General features: G+C 46.1%; 1 protein-coding gene across 1 annotated transcript in view; it reads left to right on the forward strand.

Moving 5' to 3' along the window:
* The window catches only part of NEO1 (neogenin 1), a 175,067-nt gene that overhangs the window by 31,822 nt on the left and 120,732 nt on the right, over nucleotides 1–22,513 (forward strand). Inside the window, exon 2 of the mRNA XM_058811045.1 lies at nucleotides 21,869–22,186. Within this exon, the coding sequence (XP_058667028.1) occupies nucleotides 21,869–22,186 (318 nt within the window). The remainder of the gene's footprint in view (nucleotides 1–21,868; nucleotides 22,187–22,513) is intronic.

The following is a 22,513-nucleotide window of genomic DNA, read 5'->3' on the forward strand; positions in this document are numbered from 1 at the left end:
CAGGTGAAGGGGAAGGTCTGGTAAAGCAAACATGGACGTTCTAGGTTGGTATCTGCAGGAAGGTGAGTGTCAGCAGGGAGTGCAAGTGCTGCCTCTTTGCAGCCTCTTCTCTCTCTGCTCACACCTCGGGGAAAGGAGATTGTTGTCCAGCCTTGCAAAGGGGAGATTGATTATTTTAAAGTGCTCAAAGCAGTGGCCTTTTGTAGCAGTAATTGGGATTTATCTGAGTTCCCATCCACTCTTACTGGCCCTGGAACATCCCGAGTGACTCAGCCAAGAAGAGTAGGGGAGGGGGAAAATTGTTTCTAAGCTGAACTGGTTTTGTGTTTACCTTGATTTCATACACCAGACTTTGCCCTCAGCACCTCTGCTGTCCAAATCCATTCTCTTTCACGTTGTGGACCTGATTGAGTTTCCATTGTGGAGCTGCAGTACTGCTCTGGACTGTGTCAGTTTTCATCTGGAGCGCTCTAAGTTGTTAGAACACGTGGTCTGGGGCTTCCTTCGAAATTTCACAAAATTCTGAGTAAGTCTGGTTCTAATTTTGACTACTGCCTTCAGGTTGAGAGAGGCAGGAATTCGGTCAAGTATTTCATTTCTTTGTCCTGTTTTGACACTGTCATGTCTCTCCTTGGTCTCTGTGTCTTGCCTTTCTCAAAAGCAGGATTACTTCTGGAGCCCTGTCTGGCAGGAGATGGTGAGAGCCCCTGCCTGAAGGTAGTTGGCTTTGTCAGCTGGAGTGTCCCGGGAAATGCCTGGCTATAACCCCCATTCCCGTTTGTTTTTCAGCTTATAAACCTCCCAGAAATAATAAAACAGCATCAGTCTGGTGAAGGCTCAGTGTACAGAGATTGTGTACAGAGATTGCAGGTGGCCCTGTGTCTGTAGCAGGAGTTGCTGTGTTTTTAAGCCCCGCAGAGGGGTGAGGGAGGCACTTTCCAGAACCCTTTTCCCCAAAGAGCCTTTTGCAGCATGAGTGGCATTCCTCACCGAGGGCACGGCCCATTGTGGTGGTTGCTGTGTTGTGCTTGTGGCTCGTGAAGTGCTCCTGGAGGAGAGGAGAGGGAGAGGAGAGCTTCTGGTGATTGCATCGAGGCCCTGAAAAGAATTCCCCTTTCCCAGGGTTTCTGTCTGTAGGGGGCCAGGCTGTTGTGGCCCCACACCAGCACAGGGCAGGGCTGCACAGGCAGTGCCTCTGCAGGGATGGCACGGAGCAGGAACAGGACCCTCCCTGGCCACAGTCCTGCTGCAGACACAACACTGGCAACTTGGGAATTTTACCCATGAGAGAATTCCTAGAGTAGATTTCCTGTTCCTCCTTGTAGTCTCTAGAGCTGCATTTGTTACTCAGTTGGGAACTTTGGGCCCCTTTGGGGAAACCCAAAGGTTTTCTCCTTATATTGCTGTGAGACACATTGAAATTGCTTTGCATTGCTTAAAATGAGGAGCATAGGAAGTCTGCAGCCTTGTGCTTTATTTTGGATATGCTCTCCTGATCCCAGTGGAGGATCCCAAACCTTTATTTATGTAAATAAATGTTGAATCTGTGTATACAACAAATAAGAATAAATACATTTGCATTTGCACAAAGGTGGTGGTGGTGGTGATCTGTGTTACAAGTGCAGGGCCAAACAGCCCCGTGTTCCCTGTGGGGAAGGGATGCTGTGAGGAGCTGCAGGCAGGGCAGGGTGTGCAGTAACCACAGAGCACATCAGCCTTTCACAAGGATCTTCTGGAATCACCTTCCAGACACAGCCACGTCTGTGGGGCTGGGGCTGCTCCAGCTTGGGCAGGAGGTGGATGGAGGCTGGGGGATTGGATTTCCCTTAAAGCTGCCAGGATTTCACTGAGTGGAGTTGTAGAGACTGAAAAGATGAAGGGATTCATTTTTCTTGCATTTTGTTGCTTTTTCTACTAAAGAGTTTTTTTGGGCAGCCTCCCCAAAGACTGTTTAGTGTTAATAAAGTGGTTCTTGCTTTTTATCCCAGTTTGGAGAATTTAACTTTTTTGCTTTTAATGTTCTGTAAGAGAAACTCCCTGTCTGTGCTCAGTCAGGGGATACATGTTATCACCTTCCCTGCCTGCCATTGTGAAATCATTAAATGTTCATTTTTTATAGGTGACTGGCCAAGGAGGAATCTTAGAATTTTCTGTGCTAGGCAGTTGTAATAGTATGGAATGATCTCAGCTTAATTGAACTAGAAACATTTTTTCTTATTCTGATATAGAGCTTCTGAAGCTTTACCTTGCTTCTCCTGCATAATTTATTGTTCAGTCATATGTAACCTTATGAACAGCAAGGTTTTTTGTAAGAGAATGGATTTGCTCCCATTTGATTTCCAAGGAGCTGCTTACACACAGAGGTTGTACTGTAACAATGTGCAATAAACCAGTTCAGCACCAGTGTGAACTCATTGTGCATCTGCTTTCTGTGGGTTTATCCTGAAGCTTTATTCAAGTGTGTTTTATTATGGTTACTTTTTGTGCTGATAACTCTTGTGGTTTTTAATGTACTCACAGCATTGCAGGCTGATCTGTGGATGTCTGGTGAGGTAAACTGTACATGTTTTCCAATAGGGTTTTAAAAAACTTAATTTTAATGATTTTTTGGTAAATAACACGTGTGTGTGAGGTTTGCTTTATCATCTTCCTGGACTATAGCTTCAGTTATTATGCCTTTCTTCTTCCAGTTGTAATGAATGAGTCACTTCTGTTTATAAGGATTTGGTTGTTTACTCTGACAAACCCTTGATAGGAGACACTCGACAAGATCTCAGTAAATCAATTTGTTCAGGATCTATAAGCATCTCATTAGCATTTATTTGCAATGTTCATTGTAAGCTCAGCTGCAGCTGTTGAACACCCTGAATCTCCCAAAGATTTCCAGGATTGTAAGCATATGTTTTGAGATTGTGCTTTAAGTGGAGGAATTTTGTGGGCTTTTTTCCCCTCTTTTCATTGCTTCTGCTAACAAAGATCTTTTTGAATGGAACTGCAGGCTCTGTGTCTATAATCTTTCCCATTTCTGACTGCTGAAAGCTTCCTTGGAAAAAAACATTATTGCTGGAGTGGCATGACTGAGAGTCCATTCTTCTGCCCGTCTTGCTTTTCTCTTCCCCATTGGTGGCAGGACAAGGCTCCCATTTTCACCATGGTTTCTGCAAGAATGCTTCAAAGGAGCAGGAGGCTTTTACCTTGGAGTGCGGGGTGGGGCCGGGTGCTGTCATTGTCTGGGCCTGCCGGGGCACCGGGGGACAGCTCTGCCTCTGCTGCCCCTGTGCTGCCGGCACAAAGCAGCCCGGGGCTACCTGCAGCTCCTCGCCATTGATTTCCTATACAAATCCCATCGTGGGGCACAAAACCAGGCAGATCCAGCAGCTCAAAGGGAGCTAACAGCCCAGCTTACCTCTTGTAAGGTTTTACAAGGGGAAGTTATTCTCAGGTTTGTTTTCATTTTGCAAATGAGGCTGCAGGGAATGGGAAAATCAAGTGAAAAAGCAGCTTTTTGGGAGAGAGAGAGTGGGTAATTGAAATGGTATTGAAACAGTGCCCAGCCCAGCTTGGAGCCAGCGCTGTGTCCAGGGCACTCAGATCACACTGGTGTCTGTTAAAGCTCCCCTGTAACTCCTTGGCAGTGCCAGTCCTGGAAGGAATGTGTGTGCAAAATGGTCCTTTTTCCTCTTTTGCCATAGCAAATGGCAGTGCCTTACTGGCAAAGCACACGTGGGGATTTCACACTTATCCATAATATTTAAATTCCCCTGACTCCCTACCATCCAAACCTCCCCTTAACTGAGATAACCTGAGTTTATTTTCATTTCGGGCTGGGGAACTGGGCCAGTCTGCCTGCTGCTCAGGGAGCAGCCTTCAAAAATCACCTTTGTTTCTGCAGTGGGGCTCACATTCTTTCACTGCAATCAGTGCCCGAGCTGCTGACGTTCTCCTACAAGTAGCCTGCACTCCAGCAAGCTGTTTAAATATTATTTTCTAAGTTCCTTTCCTTGTATGGCATCGGAAATACCAAGGCTCATTCCAGCTGCCTGCTTGGAGATTGCTGCTGCTCCATGGATCTTGCTAGGCTTGACCTCATGTGATCAGTAGTTCAGTGAAAATTGATAGTGTGTTTTCAGCTTGGTTCAATAATAGATCAATGATTTGAGGACACTCAAAATATCACCTGTACAAAATACTTCTCATGGCAAAACTGGTATTTATGGCTGTACCATTTATGCTGGAAAAATGATCTAATAAAAATGGGAGGTGGAATTGCAGGGCAGGATGCTGAACCTGAATGTTCAGCTTTAGGGTGGAGAGGAAAACATTTGTGATAGATTGCGTCAGTATTCCTGCTCCTGCTGTGTGACACCAAAGAGAGCAGAGTTTGGAATGGGCACAGAACTCCAAGGTTGTACTTGAGCCAAGGTAGCTGTGAGGACAAAGGGCAGGTGTCCATGTCTTGAACTAATGAAGCCCAAAAGGCCTGCCCTGAAGCTCCAGCAATGGCCACATGGGAGCCATTCCTGTCCCAGAGCGGTGTTCCCGTTCACCTGAAGCACCAGAGGATTTCTCCAAAGCCTTTCCCAAACCTGGAGTGCTGCTCCCTGTTGTTCACTGGCTCCAGTCCTTCCCCTTTGGGTCTCTGAGCAGGCAGGGCCACATCCCCTGTCAGCTGGGAGCCTGCCTGGGCTCCTCTCCTGCAGGACCTCTCATCCCCAGGCTGTTCTGCTTGGCTGCCTGGCATTAGCCAAGGGCTTTTCCCATCCCTTTTCCACCCTGGAGGCTGCAGTCATGACCTAACATTGTCTTCCACACATGGGGAGTAGTAGCACACCCTCCTCACAGAGATAAACCCTGTCACCTCTGCTGTGCTGTTTTATTCCAGAAGTGTCTTTGTGTATTCAGTTACCACTTTTTAAAGTCTCCTTGTTAACTGTGAAATGGCACAGAGTAGATTTGTCCCACCATCACCCAAATCCTGCAGTGGCACTCAGGGGTGGAGGTAAGCCTGGGAATTGTTCTCTCCTGACACTGGCATCACAAAAAGGTAATGACAAAATGGCTAAAAATGCAGCTTGAATTTAATTTAAATTTAAGCTTTCAAATAGTGTAGTCTGGTAGGATACTCAAATTGTAGCTTGAAATAATCTCTTTTTTTTAAGCCCCTTTGTCTTTCTTTAGTAGCTCCACCTGTCCTCTTTTCAAGGTTACTGGTGTAAGGTGGGAGGAGGAGCTGCCTAAAAGGGGAAATTTGGAGTGAATGAAATAGAGGGGTTTTTGTGTGGTGACTGAAAGTGAGGGTCTGAGGCACTTCTTAACAGTCCTTGGAGATCTGCAGTGTTAACCTTGAGTTCTGTAGTGGGGGAAGAGCTCCCATTTCCCATCTGATCACTTAATGAAGACTCAATTAAATTTTTGGCATAGCATTTAGAGAATGATCTATGAGTTGCATGCAAAATTAATGACATTTAATTTAATCGATGAGATATCAAAGACACCTTAGTCTCATAGTAACTTTTGACCATGATTTTTTTCCCTATGAACTAAAAGCAAGTTCTGCAAACTTAATGAGCTGCTCTTGCACTGTTCTCAACTTGCTGCTTGGATGTGAGTGTGGAATCTGCTGGGTCTGGTTTGGTGGGGTGGTTTGCAGGCAGCAGCCCTTCAGACAGGTGGGTTTGGTGCAGAAAGAACTTGGGACAGCTCATTGTGCCTTGTGGCTGTGGGATCCTGCTTTCCTCACTCACATGTTCCAGACAGAGCCCTCATTAGTGTCCTTCTGTAGTCTGTGCTTTTTCTGTTGTGTGCTCCTGCAGCATAGCCCCAGATTCTCAGTATCTCTAGATAATTATTGTGCTCAGAGCTCTGATTAAATATCCTCTGGTAAAAATAGCTCACCTAGTTTGGAGAGGTGGCACTGGTGTGCAGAGTTCCCTTTGTGTCTGTTAACAGCTAAGGGGGAGATGGACCCCAGGGACTGCAGACATGCCAGAAGTGGGGCTTTGTGCTGAGAGACCCTTGGCCAGCTCAGCTCCCACCTCCCTGAACAAGCTCATGAGGAGCACTCAGGCTGCTGGAGCATCCAGAATTAATTTGGATGCTGAAGTGGATCTTATACCATTTTTGGTTGAGTCTCAAGTGATCTTGTCTATGCTGTATCAAAGCCCACGGGTTTATCAGCTGCCCATTCATAGGTCTAGCTTAATTTTTGCTTTAAAAATCAGCAGCTACATCCATTTACACAGCCATGCTGATGCTTTTATATATAAGTATATAAAAATAAGTCAGTCTGTAACTCAGTGTAAGATGTTTAAATGCTTGGTTTGGGCTGTGTGCATGGTGTGCAGCTGGGGAGGTGCAGGTGACCCAGCTCTGGGTGCCCAGATTTGATATTGTTATATAATATCTCATTTCATAAGATTGCTGACACACTTCAGCCCGTGCCTTGCTGAGCTCTGGCCCATCTGCCTGCCCTGATTGTGGTTCCTTCATTTTGTTGTTGGCACAAACTCCTGTGACAAATATTTGAGTCCCCTCAGCCAAAGCAGGGATGAAGCCCTGGGTGCTGGGCTGGGGAGGAGATGCTGCTAGAATTGAAACTGCTAAGCAGAAAAGTGGAGTAATTTACCCTCCCTCTCTTACTTTGTGTTTACAGAGATAAAAACAACTCCTATGTATGCAGGTCATGTATTTGAAAACTTTGGGAGACAAAGTAATTACACTTTAATATTGGCTGTAAGAAATCTGTGCTGCACAAAAACCCTAATCAAATAAAGGCAAAGCATCTTACTTTGCTTAATATTTTGTGATTTATATTCTCTCTGATGTGCAGGCAAGGTAATAGTGCAGCAAGGCAAGGAGGACCTCAGTTGTGCCTGGTATTGAGACAAAGCCAGAAAATCCAAGAAAAGCAATGTTTTACACCAACCTAGCAGGTTTTGAATTTTAAAACCAGTGAATATGATCAGGTTTTGTTTGTATTTGCAGAATGTGCTGCTCAAGTGCATCACATCCCAGATGCTGCTGCTTGTGACCAGTTCCTGACCTCTGTTTCCCCCCTCCTCCCATAATCCCATCTGGAGCATGGGTATTGCTGTTTTGGAGCTGATACAGTGATTTTACATGCTCTTGTCTGGGACTTTGTCATGGTTGATGGTGACACGAGTGCTTGCTTCTCCTGGCAAGCTGCATTTCACCCTTCTCACAGCTGAAAGGAGCTGGTTCAATAGCTCTGTGTTCTGCTGTGCTTCCTAAAGCAAACAAAGAACCTCACCGCATATTATATGACAATTTTTCTCGTGGAATTTTTTTGTTTAGAAAGTGTAAATTACTCTGCTAGAAAATAGAGCTTCCCCTTTGTGATAGTCATCATGTGCTGTGAATTACTTGAAATAAAGCTTTTTTATCCCCTTAAACATGGCTTCGAAGTGCTAATGGCAGACTTAGAGGGACCACAATCTAATTATCTCATTATGGCGTGATTTAGGTAGCTTTAGGTTGGGAGAGTTTCTCAGGAGAAGGCTGTGCAGGCTATTTCCATAAACCCTCGGAAGGGACGGGGAAAACCAGACCAAAGGAATTTTTACCTCTGCTGGTGGTCGGTGGAGTCTCTGCCCTGCAGCTCCCAGCGTTTGTGGCTTTCTCTGAAAGGTGCTGTTTGGGGACTGGGACAAAGTACAGCAGGAGTTCTGACAGGACCTGGGAAAAGCTGGGCTCTTACATCTTCTGGAGCTGTGGAAAGGCTTGGTATTTGGATGCAGTCCTATCAATGTGCAGTATTTAAAATCGAAAGCTTGTTGTGGCAGGCACCGACCTCGATGCACACGGGAAGGATGTGCCAGAACCATCACATCGATGCTGCCAGGGAGCTGGAGTGGAGGAGAAAGCTGCCCTGGCAGTATGGAAGGTTGGATTTAAAGGGAATGCACCACAGACAGCAGTGTAAGGGTGCTGAGGTCCTTGTTCTGCGCTGGTGGTGATGGCTGCTGACCTGGGATGCAGCAGTCACATCAGAAGTTGTGCAGCTGAGGAGTGGGATCTGCCTGTGCTTTGGAGCTGGGCCAGATCCAGCTGAAGTGAGGAGGTGTTTGGGGACCCTGAGGGACACCACAGCAGTGAACAGTTCCCAGTCAAGCTCAGCCATGGCTCCATGTGTCTCTTGGTCCCTGGACTCGTGTGCTGGGCTCTGGGAGCCAGAGCAGCCCAGGTTACGTGGTTGGTGGTACAAACCACCCCATCATTGCAATGACAGCTCCACACCAGGCACTTTGTGCAGCTTTTACAGCTGCATTCCTCATCATTCCCCATCAAAACATCTTTCCTGATGTTGCCATTATCGTGGCTTTGGGACTTTTAATTTGTAGATGCTTAATTAAAGCTCACAGTTGTGATATGGCAGGAGGGAAATAATGAAAAGCCAGTTTGGGGGTGTATCTCTCACCGTGCTTTGCTGCTTTGGATGCTCACACACTTCTTGCTTGCTCTCTTCTCTTGTTGGGAAATTGTTCCTTGGGGAAGTTTGAAGCTTGGCTGGCCAGATCCCTGAGCAACCTGATCTAAATAGACCTGCTAAATAGGGGCAGCAGGCTGGACTAAGTGAGCTCCAGAAGATTCTTCTATGCAAAGAATTGCATTTAAATGATGTTTTGTGAAGTATTACCATCCAAAACTTTTGGTTTGGGCAGTGAGTTGCCAGGTACTTTGCATCTGCCGTCCAAGCAGATTGAAGAGTTTTTCATTGCAATAAAGGTAAATGTTTCTCTGGTGAAAACACTGGGATTTGATGGCAGTCTGTGGTAGATGCTTTGTGTGCTGCCTTTCCTTAAAAGCCCCATTCAGGAGCTCACCCTTAGGCTCTGCCTGCCCAGCTGAGCCTTTGCCTGCTCCAGACAGGGAGGGCAGAGCCAAGGCTGGGACAGCCCAGGGTGCCCAGGCCTCAGAGCCATCTGCCACATGGGACTGGGGCACCTGGCACTGCTGCCAACAGGTACTGCTCTGCTCTGTGCACTTGGTACTTCCCTCTGCACTTCTGTTGCCATAATTAGCCAAATTAATATTTCATCAGGTCTGTCTGTTTAGCAGCTTTGGAATGCAGTGGTGTGAGTGCTGTTCTCAGATGTGATGCACAGAGTGTAGGTCTGGGGCCTGTTTTGGTGTTATTATTTCAACTGAAAATTCTCCTTAGTGCTAAGCAGAGCAAAAGCTTGCAGAGGAACCTTTGGAAAAGCCACCCAGGTAGCTGTCAGAGTGTGCCAATCCACAGCACAGCCAGGATTAGCCAGAGCAAAGGCTTGAGGGAAGCAGCAGATCCAGAACTGTGCATCCACTAATACCCATATCTATATGATAATTCACTTAATGCATGCAGTAATTGTATTTCCACTCTTACATAAGTTCTTTTGAAATGTACTTTCCCACTTTGAAATAATCTGTGTTATATAAATGAACAGAGAAATCTGTTTTTCCCCTCACATGTATAAAACATTTGCCAAGCTAATACTTGCAAATGTTTTTGCTAATATATTTGCAAAGCTCCAGTTGAGCTTTTTCCTTCATTCTGACAAAAGCTGAGCCAGTCAAAGCTCCAGTGGTGCCTGGGAACTGGGGAGGTGAAGGCAGTAAACAGGGGAGATGAAAGGTGCTGCTTGTCTTCACACACTGCCACAGGAAGTGTTTTCATTAATGTGCTTTGAGGAGAGACAAGAATCTGTGTAAAGCTTTTAAAACTGCTCTTTCACTTCATTTTACTGTACTTTCAACTGAGATCAAATGGGGCAGGGATGGCTGTTGCACAGCTCCAGTTCCAGCAGGGTTGTGTTACCCACCCAGCTCAGACAGCTCCGGTGCTTTGGGTGCTGTGGGAACGAATGGCAGGGACACCCTGGGGCTGCCCCTTGCCCTGCCAGACAGGGGAGAGGACTGGGGAAAAGGAGACCCTGAGAATCAGTGGAATTGAGGCATTTGGCTCTTTTTCTCATAGCTTTTCTTGGATTGTGAGGCTCAGGAGCACTCAGAGCTTAGGAGGAATCTGTTACAGAGAAATCTCAGCTGGGTAAAATAACAAAGTTACAGTAAAGGATTAGTGCAATTAGGTTTTTTTATAGATCTGTTTAGAATACAAATACTCTGTTAATAGGCTGCAGTTGCCTTCTCAAAGTATGGCTGCTTGATTTCTTATATAGCAAATAATAAACAAAAATCCAATAATTTGCTCTACTCCACGTACATTCACTGTGCTTGAAATAATTAAGTCGTGGTAAATAAGACTTGGGGATATTTTGGGTTTTATTCAGATCATTTTTGTGCATTTCATGGAGAAGGGGCAGAAGATTTGCAGATGCTCCCTCAGGAGTGCTGGGCCAGGCAGAGCCCATGGCTTTGGTGAGCAGGAGCAGCCAAAGCTGTAAAAGGCATTAAAGGTTTCAGGATCAATGTGCAGAGTTCACAGCTGAGAGAATGACAAAATCCAAACAAGCCTTGGTTTGTTGTGGAGGTGGCACAAATGGAGAGCTTCATCCAGCACTCAGAGTAAAGCATGAGTAACTTGAAGGAGCTGTTGATTCCACAATACATGTTCAAGGTCTTGCTTCAACTGCTTTCCTGGTGGGCACAGGTCTGGGATGTCATTTCTTGGCTTCTTTTTCTAACTTGCACAGTTAAAATGATGCTTATTTGAATATTGGAGTTGATCTGGATATCAGATTTAAATATTATGTATTTTTAGCAGTTCTGGATTTGCCAAGTCTTCCTGAAATCTGGTGCAGTAACATTCTGGTTTTGTAAGCCTTTTTATATATTATTTCTTTTCTATGGCTCATTCACTGGTGATACTGGTAAGATGTTTGGTTGATATTTTTGATGGGTGTTGTAATTTTTAAAGGCACACCTGATGCCGTGCTGTGGTCACTGACCAGAGAGGGCATCTCTGAGGGGTTTAGCTTTGCACTCCACAGCTTTAGTCTGGCTTTGCAAACACAGGCACAAACCCTTATGCTCAGTGGAAGTCCAAGAAAACTGGGGACACCTCTGCTTCTCTTATTTCCACAGTTTCCCCAGGGTATTGCTTTGGTGCTGCTGTGACTAAAACCTGCCCCAGTTCTCCATGTCCTTGAGGGCACCTGCTGCATCTCTCTTTTCCTGTGACTGCTGATGTGCCTGTCACCTCACTGTAACCCTTTCTGCTGAAACAGTCTCAATGTGGGGCTCTCTGGTTGGCAGCTCACTTTTACAGGAGTGGTAGGAGTTCCATTTGTGAGGGGCAGTTTTATTGCACCTGATTTATCCCCGGGTTAAACCACAACAGCACCCAGTGAACTCTGCAGATAACATTGAATTTTATGGGATGGAAAACTGGTGTAAATATGTTCTTAAAATAAGATTTTTGTAGAATGTGTGTAGTAGTGTGGATGTGCATCTTTTCCACCTCTCTACTGTTCCTGGTTTTTCACTACTGCCCTGAAAGATCAATAAACCCCTCATTAACACATTGCTAAGGTTATTATGTATTGTGGATTGGTGTGATTGGGCAGTGCTTGGTAGGAAACCAGAGAAGGGAAGGGCTCTACAATTGTTGTGCTGAGTGTACAGAATTTACTGATTATCCTGATCTCTCTGCACTAGTCCTTAAATTAGGGACCCTCACATCAAATTCTGAACTCATATTTGTTTTCCCTCTCCCCTTTTTCCTTCCTTCTCTCCCTGAAGGCAGCTCTGGGGTGCTGGCAGAGGTTTCTGGCTGTGCTTTCCCTCCAGGAGCTGCTGAGCCAAGGAACAGCCCTGGGGTCCCTGGGCTGGGGCTGACTCTGGGGCTTTGCTGCTCCTGGTTCTGCCCTGGTGTTCCCAGCATCTGCTCTGGGCTGCTGGCACAGGATGCTGAGTTCAAGGGGCTCCTTTTGCTCTGATCCACTGCTGCTGTTCTGTTTCCAGCTCCTCTCAGATATTCCTTGCTTGATCTGACATTAAAGGTATTTGTTAAGAATTTTTTCCTCTTTCATGAAGTGTGACAAGGAAAAGACACTTTCTTTAGAAAGACACTGGAAATTATGTTCAGCAATTTTCCATTTGATGCTTCCTTGCATCTTTTTTTTCGTGTTCATCCTTTTTTTCATTTTATGCTTCCTATAGAAACAATTCTTTTCTTCTTTTCCTGGCAATATTTCTTCCTGTGTTGCATTTCCAGCCCTGACTTGGTAACAGCTTTCCCCTGCCCTTCACACTTGTGAGCATCCCTTGGCCTGCCTGGAGCCCTGGACTGAAGAGGTCTTTGGGGGAGGGAGAACATTCCCTGAGTGCAAAGCCTGCCTCACTTACAGAGCATCTCAAACTGAATTAGTTCTCTTGGGTGCCCCATAACCTCCTTGGCATCTCAGAAGTGGCAAAACTGCTTTCTCTTGATGCACAGTTCTTGGATGCTGCAGCATGTTTACACTTGGGAAATATTTAAGTAATTGGTTTCAGCAAATAATTCTCCTGTGATGTGTGGGGATTTTTTTTTTCTGTATTTATATTCTAAACCGTTTTTGAAATACCAGTCTGGTAAAAACACCACCCTGTCTGAAGCAAGGAATGTGCTCCCTGATTATCTGGGCTTGGTTTGCAGAGCAGCAGGGCATCTCCACAGGAGCTCAGTGCCTGGGGAGGGTCTGAGCAGGGTGGTTTGAGTGCAGCCCAGGCAGGGGCAGCAGGGCAGCATGAGGAGGCTCCTTGCTTTGTGTGCAGTGTGTATTTTGAGCTTTACAAGTGAGTTTTCTGTTTGTCCTTAACCCTCAGAAAGCCACTCTCTTTCACATCTCTGTCTGAAGAGCTAAATGAGGTGCCTGAGTGCTCAGAAGACTGGAACTCTGGGAGAGGAAATCCATTACTCCAGGAAAAAATGGAAATTCCTCTTCACCTGCTGTAACAACTGCAGCATTGTCAGGAGCCAACATCTGGGAGTTATTTCTGGGGAAAAGTCAAAGTACTGTTGTTCACTGGGAGGAACAGAAATGCATTTTCTGCCTTTTGTAGGTGTCTTTACAGTGCCCTCTAGGAAACTTGTGGAGAAATGCTGGAGGGGTGTTTCTCAGCCCAGGTGGAGGAAATAATGAAAAGAGGCCCTGGAAGAATTAAAAATTAAATAAATAATGGAGCTGTGGTCCCCTGGGACTGAGGTGCTTTTCCAAGGAAGCACTGCTGATATTAAAAACTGATAGTTACTTGAAATGAGAGAAATGGCTTTAGTGTTACACAAAAAAGGGGAAGAGTGGATAAAATCCTTTAAGCTCTCCTTCTGAAATGGTTATGAGAAGGAATTCTGCAGTTAGGACCTTCAGAGAGGTTTCCTCCCTGGCTTAATTCAAATATAGGGTGTTAGATAGTTTGACTTGTGTTTCCTTTGATTTATGAAAGCAAAGTGACCTGAAAGAATGTTCCTTGCACAAGGTGAGAGGTTTGTGGGGCTCAGCTGCTGCATGAGAGTTCTGTAAAACCCAAGGATATTTTTAAACAACCTGAAAGAAATCCACATTTTTGGGCCTAGTGCTTATAAAGGATTTTTTTTCCTGGCACACCAGGAGGAACAAAAGGTGCACCAGAAGTTGTTTTTGAAGCACAACTGGTAGGCAACTTTTATTTTCCTTTTTTTTTTTGAGTATGGATTTAAGGCAAATGAATAAATCCTTGTGAGTAGGAAGCAGTTTAAGAGTGGGAATATGGACTGGACATGAGGAGCACCTCCTTGGTGGGGATTTTTTGGGACAAGTTGCACAAGGGTACTACAAGAAGTGGGTCCTGCTTTAGGTGAAGAGGAGTTGGTGCCATCTTTTCTCCTGCAGGTCTCCAGGCTGAACAGAGCTGCAGCCCCACAGTAAAGGGACACAGAGGTTGTGACCTGGTGTGACAGTGCTGGGGAGCAGCTGCTGAAAGGAGCCAGGGCACAGCACCTGGGACAATTAACTGTAATTAATAAAATCACTTCCACGTGTTCCAAATCCAGGTGAAAATGTCTGTGTCTCTCTTGGGGTTTGAAAGGCTGTGGAACTGAACACCAGATAAATGCATCTCCACAGACATCTGATCTTGGAGATTACAATCTGTGTTTGGATTTGGCTGCTGATCATTATCATGTTTTTCTTGCCATGATTTAATAATATATGAGGTGATGGTATCACTTACAGAGGGAGTGGTTGGAGTAGATGCAGGATGCCTCCTTGCAGTGATTTACTGCAGACACACCACACTCTTTGGAGGCTTCTTGATTCTATTCCTGCACACTTTTTTAATGGGCTAATTTTTTCAAATATAATTTTGTGCTTGAGGTCCATCAAGAAGGTCAGTTAAGATTAAGCCAACAATAATTTGTTATTTAACAAATGAAAGGTGTAACTGGAAATACAAACAAAGCTCTAAAGGCGTTGTTGCAGAATATGGCTGACTTTGCTTGACTGGCTCTTTGTTTATGAGCTGTGCTCTCTGGATACTCCCAAGTTACTGAGGCCAAGTCCTGATCCATATCACCTCTTTGTCTGTCAAAATAGTGCCATCATTGTGGTGACTGGCTGGATTTTTGTGTTCTTGTTGATACATGATGTCAAAAACCTTCTCAGCTTGGTAGCACCATAAGATTTTGGGGATGGTTTGGGTTGGAGAGGACCTGAATGTAAGAGCCTAAATGAGGGATGTGGGACTCCGGGGGCTCTCCAAAGTGCAGTTTATTGTATCCAAGAGCTACAGCAGCCCAGGGTGGTGGGTGACAGAGCTGTGCCCACAGCTGTCAGCTCCAGCTGCAGGCAGGCCTGAGACCCTTTGGTTTTGGTTACAGTGCATTATAGGCTTTTCTTTGCTGAGCACCTTAATACAGTAGAGCCAATCTATACCTTAACTGTTATCTATAACCTGTCATAACTGCTGTAATTACCATATTCATGTTACTGTTCTCCAGTCAGTAAAAGTTAGTAATTACAGTTTAAGCTAGAAGTTGTTATTCAGTTTTCTTGCAGTGGAAAATTCTGAGACCTTTTTTCTACTTGCCACATTGGCAGGCTTGTTTGCCTGTGCTATCTTCCTGCTCGGTAAAAACATTTTCTTGTTTGGGGTGGGTTTATCCTTTGCTCTAAGCATAAAACCCCTTCTGACTAACACACTCTTTGCTTTCTTGGTAAGCCAGTGAGACTGGCTCAGCAATTCTTTTCTTCTATATCAAAACTTGCTTCCATCTCGATTCCTTCATCACACTCTACATTTAAAAATCTTTCTGCTGAGCACACATATCTGTGAGACTTTCTTGTCAAACTTTCATCCTTCCCAGCATCTGAAGGAGTCTCCATTTCCACCCCTGCATGGGCAGTAACACCCCCTACTGTTCCAGGGTGCTCCAAGCCCTGTCCAGCCCAGCCTTGGGCACTGCCAGGGATGCAGGGGCAGCCACAGCTGCTCTGGGCACCCTGAGCCAGGGAGAATTCCTTCCCCATGTCCTTCTCCCTCCTGGAAGGATCTCTCTCCCTTGGGGTTTCAGAGCAGCCCCTTCCCTTGTGGGGAATTTGAGGCACCCAAGCAATCCTCAAGTGCCATTCCCAGCCCACAATTCCCAGCCATGCTGGGCTGAAGAGGAGTTACTCTTTGTGATGGATATCTTTGTTACAGTGTGTTAAATCATCAGAGGAGGAAATCTGCTAGAGCTGAAGGAGAAAGGAATCTACTGAGTCTGGGAAAGTCTGGATTTATGCAAGGCATTACTTATCTCATAATGTTCCGTCACTTGCTCTGCCAGGTTCCACTGTCAGCCCCTGCTGGAATTATGGAAGTCCTAGCAGGATTTATTCTGTACTCTGCAGTCTGGGGTAGCTCTTACACTCCCTCCGTTTTTTCCTGATGCTTAAGTGCAACTTAATTTTTTGTCTGCTATAATTTGTGGATTGCAGAGTCTTTGTGAAGCAGGACCTGAAGTGGTGTTGTGAGAACAGAGTTTAGAAATGTGACCTTGGTTTTTGAGTGTGGTGAACTTGCCAAGCACTGTGTGTTTGATTGAGCTTTGGAAATGCTTTGTGAAAGTAAAATCAAAAGATGTTTGGCTGGTGTATATTGCTGTTGTAGTTTAATTTGATAGGTGGTGTATAGTCTCTATTGCCTATAAGGCAAAAATGTAATGTTAAGCAGAAAATACATCTTTGTCTAAGCATTGGTACATTGTAGTATCATAGATAAATTTTGCTTATTGGGGAATGCAGAATGCTTCTGATGCTGTCAGGACACTAAATTACCAAGCTGGAAGTATATATACACATTTATTTAGAGATTACCACATGCAGCAATTTGCCCACACAGATAACGTGCTCCTTAGCCATGAATATGTGAACAAAACCACAGAACGAGTTCCTGTGAGCTCCTGCTGGCAGCCTGCAGGGAATGGTGTGGGGAACATCTTCACTTAAACCACGTCTGGCTGATTCTGGAGGCAGCTTTTTGTAATGACGGGGGTGAGGAAGGCCATAACACTGGCTTTAGGATTACAGAGGCCATTGGGAACGTTAATTAAATTCTGAGGAGAAGCCTTTTAAAAGTGCAATCCTGCAGCCAGAGAGCTTGGAGCTTTTATCACTGGCTCACAGTGAGAAGGAGCTGTCTAACAGTTCCTGCCAGTCTGATCAGGACCTGTCAGATGCTTCTGTTTTACATGTCAGGCTTGGAGGGTGTCATATCCATGCTCCTGAGCTGCCTTGGAGAAGGACAGAAGGACAGGTATTGCCCCCAGTGCCACATCATTCCTCAGCTCCAACAGTGAGTGAGCAAAGCCTGGTTTGACTCCTTCCAAACCAGAGCCTGGTGTGCTGCTCATCAGCTAATTGTGATGGCAGCTTTTGGCTGCCTGAATTTATCATCCTGTTTGGAAAAAGGAGTTCTGAAATGATACCTGTGCTTCACATTGTCCTTCTGGATGATTGTTGCATTTGGTCCTTGTGAGATGTGCTGTGGTTTCTGTGCAAAGTGAAGGGAATGAGGTGTTGAGCCCTGTGCTGGGGCTGCAGCTGCTGCTCATGCTCAGGAGAACATCACAACTGAGCAGTGCTGGTGGCAGCACAGAGTCCCAGTGAGATCTGCTGGGAAAATCTCCAGCCAGGTTGCTGTGCACCAGTTTGAGGTGATTTATGTGGAGTCAGGAGGACTGAGATCAGAGTGGTTTTGTCTGGAGTTATTTTCCTAAGTGCTGTAATTTCTGATGAGCTTGTGGCAGGCAGTTGTTAAAGGACACATTTGGGTGATTTAAGGTGGGTGTTGGAGTGCTTGTGTCTTCCAGAAATTCACTGGGTAACCAAGGGAAGCTTCTTCCCACTTGTGCAGCTGCTTGGCATTTACTGTTCTACACATTGCTCACATGAAGCCTTATCAAGCTGCACCTCTGCACAGAAAATGGTGCAGGACAGGCTGGAAGCACTTCATGGTTAAATACTGTCAGTATTTTGGGGTGATGGGTTTTGTCTTGGCTGAAACAGTGGCACAACTGATGGTTAATTGTGAGAATTTGAGGAGAGAGGAGCTACAAGGAGGACTAGAACACCCCAGAGTATTTTAATAGTAGAGGGTAGGAATGTATGAAAATAGTTATTAGGCATCAGTTCCTGGACAGATGGGTGAGGTGAACAAGCTGGTATTTCCCAAACTTAGAGTCACAGCATCCTGGAATGGTGTGGGTTGGAAGGGACCTTAAAGTTCATCCATTCCCACCTTCTGCCATGGGCAGGGACACCTTCCATTATCTCAGGGTGCTCTAAGCCCCGGTGTCCAACCTGGCCTTGGGCACTGCCAGGGATCCAGGGGCAGCCACAGCTGCTTTGGGCACCCTGTGCCAGGGAATAATTCCTTCCTGTATTTACCCAAACCTGCCCTTCTCTACATTTTAGCCACTCCCTGTGTGCTGTCCCTCCATCCCTTGTCCCCAGTCCCTCTCCAGCTCTCCTGGAGCCCCTTCAGGCCCTGCCAGGGGCTCTGAGCTCTCCCTGGATCCTTCTCTGGTCCAGGTGAGCACCCCCAGCTCTGCCAGCCTGGCTCCAGAGCAGAGGGGCTGCACCCTCAGAGCATCTCCATGGCCTCCTCTGGGCTCTCTCCAGGAGCTTCACATCCTGGTGTTGATGTTGGAGGCTGTTTGGTGGGGATTTTGTGCTTGTGTGTTCTAGGTAAACTTGTATTTATCTTTTACTCCCTGAGTGGTTGCTGGTGTAAACTGTGTTTGTTACATTTTCACACCACTTAGGGAAGAGCAAGGACAAAGTTAGAGCTCAAATTTGGCAAACTGTTCTGTGAAAGGACCCAAGGGCAAGTTAATACAGTTAGGCAGGAATAATCAGCTAGTCTAACATTAACCTTTCAGCAGCTTCCCAGAACAGGATCTGGGGATTATGGTGGTGATGTAGGCAGCAGTGCCACACTGCTGAGCTAAACTGGCTGCCTGTGTGCTGGGATGGGCACAGGAGTGCTGAACCCGACTGGGATGGGCACAGGATTGCTGAACCCAGCTGGGATGGGCACAGGGGTGCTGAACCCAGCTGGGATGGGCACAGGATTGCTGAACCCAGCTGGGATGGGCACAGGAGTGCTAAACCCCACTGGGATGGGCACAGGATTGCTGAACCCAGCTGGGATGGGCACAGGAGTGCTAAACCCCACTGGGATGGGCACAGGGGTGCTGAACCCAGCTGGGATGGGCACAGGAGTGCTGAGCCTGGCTGGGATGGGCACAGGGGTGCTGAACCCAGCTGGGATGGGCACAGGAGTGCTGAGCCTGGCTGGGATGGGCACAGGAGTGCTAAACCTGACTGCCTGTGTGCTGGGATGGGCACAGGAGTGCTAAATCTGATTGGGATGGGCACAGGAGTGCTAAATCTGATTGGGATGGGCACAGGAGTGCTAAATCTGATTGGGATGGGCACAGGAGTGCTAAATCTGACTGGGATGGGCATAGGAGTGCTAAATCTGACTGGGATGGGCACAGGAGTGCTGAATCTGACTGGGATGGGCACAGGAGTGCTAAATCTGACTGGGATGGGCATAGGAGTGCTGAATCTGACTGGGATTGGCACAGGAGTGCTAAATCTGACTGGGATTGGCACAGGAGTGCTCAGCCCAGCCCTGTGCACTGGCAGGGTGAGTCTGGGAGCTGTGGAATTCACAGGACACAGAAATGACTCCGTGTCTGTGGCTCATTGAGATCTTGTCTGTGCCAGGGCATTCTGTTGGGTTTTGGCACATCTGGCTCCCTGCCACTCATCTCCAGAGCAGATCTGGGGAGAAATAAACTCCACCCTGGTGGGAATGAGCGAGATTTATCTCTTTCTAGCAGGGAGACAGACTTAGCATGAGCTCCTTGGGCAGTGTTAGCACCAATGGAGGCAGTGGTGTGTACCCACCTGTGTAAGCGTGTGCAAAGGAGAAGGACTCCCTGTACCAAATATACACCCATCCTACCCAAAATAAGGTGCTGTCATTGAGCTGAGTAATCACTAGGTTGATGGAGTGGGAGAAGTGGCTCGTTGGTACAAACAGAAGTTGATTAAGGTCAAGGGTGTACAAACCCTTCTTGTGCTGAATTGAGGCTTGAAGGGGACTCGAGCTTAGCTGGCTGCAGTGTGGTTCTCCAGAGTGCCCCAAACCCAACTGCAGATCCTCTGAAACCAGAGCAGAGACCAGTTTTTAACTTCCCTCAAGCTGGGATGGAGTTATTCACCAACCCTTCGCATTTTGTCCCCGGTGCACTCAGTGCAGGAGCTCAGTGATATCCTGGGACAAGGCAGCTCGTGCTGTGTCTTGGCAGGAGTTTGGTACCTCTGAAGCCTGGCTGAGAATCTGCTTTCTTTCTTCCTCAAGGTTTATAATCCCTGTGGAGCTGCTCTTAGGTCTCGCTGTGACCTCTCTTGGCATCCTCTGCTCTATTTCCTTGGACACATTGTTGCTTCCAGGACGAGAACAATTTTACTCTATCGATGGATTCGATCTGCTCCAGTCTGCACTGGAGGCTGGCAGGGCAAACAAAAAGCTGCCATTCCCCCTTTAAGGATTTTCTGACTTTTCTTTGAAAACCCAGAGTGAGGCAAAACTCAGACCAGTGTGTTTTGTTCTCTTAGGGGTCTAGATTTATTCTGGAAGAACTTGGAGAAGCCTGGAATTGAGGTGGGGGGGAAATGCTTCCCTTGGAAAGCCCAGGGACTGTGCAGCTCAGTCTTTAATTTTGATAAGGACTTTATGTTTCTGCTGCACTGGGAGAGATTATAGAGATAAAAAGGTCAAAGATTCTCCTGATTCTCCTGCTGTTCATGGCTCTTGTTTCTGCTCTGCCTTTTGCTGCTTCAGAGCTGACACTCAGAAGATTTCAGAAGCACAGAGAATTGAGAACATCCACACATAGGTGCCCTTGTACAAACCAGAGTAACATAAGCAGCTCCTAGATATTTTTTAAGTTTTATTGATTTTTTTTTTTTTTGTTCTGTATATTTGGTTTGGGGTTTTTGTTTTTTTTTTTTTGGGGATGTCTCTGTTATCCACAAGAAAGACAATCCCAAGGATTTGGATCCCAATCTAACAGCTCTCCAGCCTGACTCTGTCACTGGAGAAATGTCAATCTTTCTAGAATGTTTTCCTTTATTTCCTCTTTGAATTCCTGAAGGTAAGAGAGGGTTTGAATGCTATCAGCTGCCAAAGCCTCCTTTATCTGTTGTTTCTTTCACACCACTCCTGCCTTATCTCCAAGTTGCTGTGAATTGTGAGCAGCAGGGACAATGGGCTCTGTGCAGGAAGGCTGGAGTCCCTCCGGGGGGGAAGCTGAAGGCTCTTTAGAGACCAGGGACTCTCTGTGCAGTTCGGTGATAGAGGAAATCACATCAATTTGTTAATTAAGGTCATTTTAGAAGGTAAATCCGATTTTAAAAACCCCACAAACAACCAAGCAATGGGAGAAGCTGCCATGTTTCCAGGACAGCCTATGTTTGCAAGTAAAGGTCGCCTCCAGAGTTTGTGCTTTTTCCTCAAACCCCAGAATTTATCTGTGGCTTAATTAAACAAATCTCATTATTAAATGCATATTTGTCTTTCAGATGGTCATAAAATATTTCACCATTTTTTTATTGACCATGAGATGAAATGGTCAATGTTGAGGGATGAAATGGTTTTGAGATGAGTGCAGGAGTTTGTTATTGTTCTGTGAGTGTTATTTCTAAGGTGGGCTTTAAAAACTGAGATGCCCTTTTCCCTGAATCCAGGGTTCTGCTGATTGGAAACCTGTTCTTCTCTGGAAGAATTTGTCTTCTGTTTTCTACAGATGATTAAATTAAGACAAGTCAAAGTGATATTGACACACAATCATTCTGCTTGACCAAATACACCAGAAAGACAGTAATTAAAATTCACTTCTTAATGCAAACTAGATGTTAATTACTGAACTCTTTGGGGAATACTTAAAATGAAAAAGTAATCATGTTTATCCTGGGCTAGAATAGAAGTAAAAAAAAAACCACTGTATGACACTTGCAAGATGTGTTAAGCCCAGAATGGGAGACTTTCTCCTGAGGGCTGAATTGTTTGGATGGTTCCTAATCTTGGTTCCACAAACCAAAGGACAACATGGATTAAGAGGAGTGCCAGGTGTCTGAAATCACAATGGAGATGCTGCTGAGAGGGCACCCACACCACTGAGGCCGAGAGCAGAGCAGGGAAATACATTTTAGGGATGAAAATGTTGGGAATCTGAAGGTCCATGATGAGAATAATCAAAGCAGCAAACACTGTCATGCAGACCAAGGTGGCTGAATGTGTTCAGGGGGAGGATGTGAGCCGTGCTCGTGCTCGTTCCAGTATTTTAACATTAAAAACTGCGCAAAACTCACCCCAAAAATTCTCTCATGCTTTACAGAATCATTTGTGAGAACCTTCACTCCTTTCTACTTCCTGGTGGAGCCCCTGGACGTGCTGGCAGTGCGAGGGATGTCGGTGATCATGAACTGCTCGGCGCAGTGTGAGACCCCGCCCCGGATCGAGTGGAGGAAGGACGGCTCCCTCCTCAACCTCGTGTCCGACGACCGGCGCCAGCTGCTGCCCGATGGATCTTTGTTAATCAACAGCGTGGTGCATTCCAAGCACAACAAACCTGATGAGGGATATTATCAGTGTGTGGCAACTGTGGACAGCCTGGGGACCATCGTGAGCAGGACAGCCAAGCTCACCGTGGCAGGTAAGGCCCTGCTTGGGAGTGTGGCTGAGGGCGTGGTGATGGAAGGTGTGCTAGATGAGGGATGCCGTGGTTGACTCTCACAATTAAAGGAAATATCATATATATGTGTTAAGAGAAGTTTTATAGATTTATAGTTAAGTTTTACCCCCCTTGTGTTGTTATCAGGGATGACCTGGGTTTGGGACATTTGAGAGGGTCAGCTCCTTACTGTGCAGCACCTGAGCTCCAACCAGGATGTCAGGAAGGGATCTCCACCACTGGACAGCAAAGGATTCAATGGACAGACATTTGGGAGAGGGTAAAGGGTTAAAAGTCAAACCCTCCATG

Source organism: Ammospiza caudacuta, chromosome 10 (assembly GCF_027887145.1).
Source record: "Ammospiza caudacuta isolate bAmmCau1 chromosome 10, bAmmCau1.pri, whole genome shotgun sequence".
Taxonomy (NCBI): domain Eukaryota; kingdom Metazoa; phylum Chordata; class Aves; order Passeriformes; family Passerellidae; genus Ammospiza; species Ammospiza caudacuta.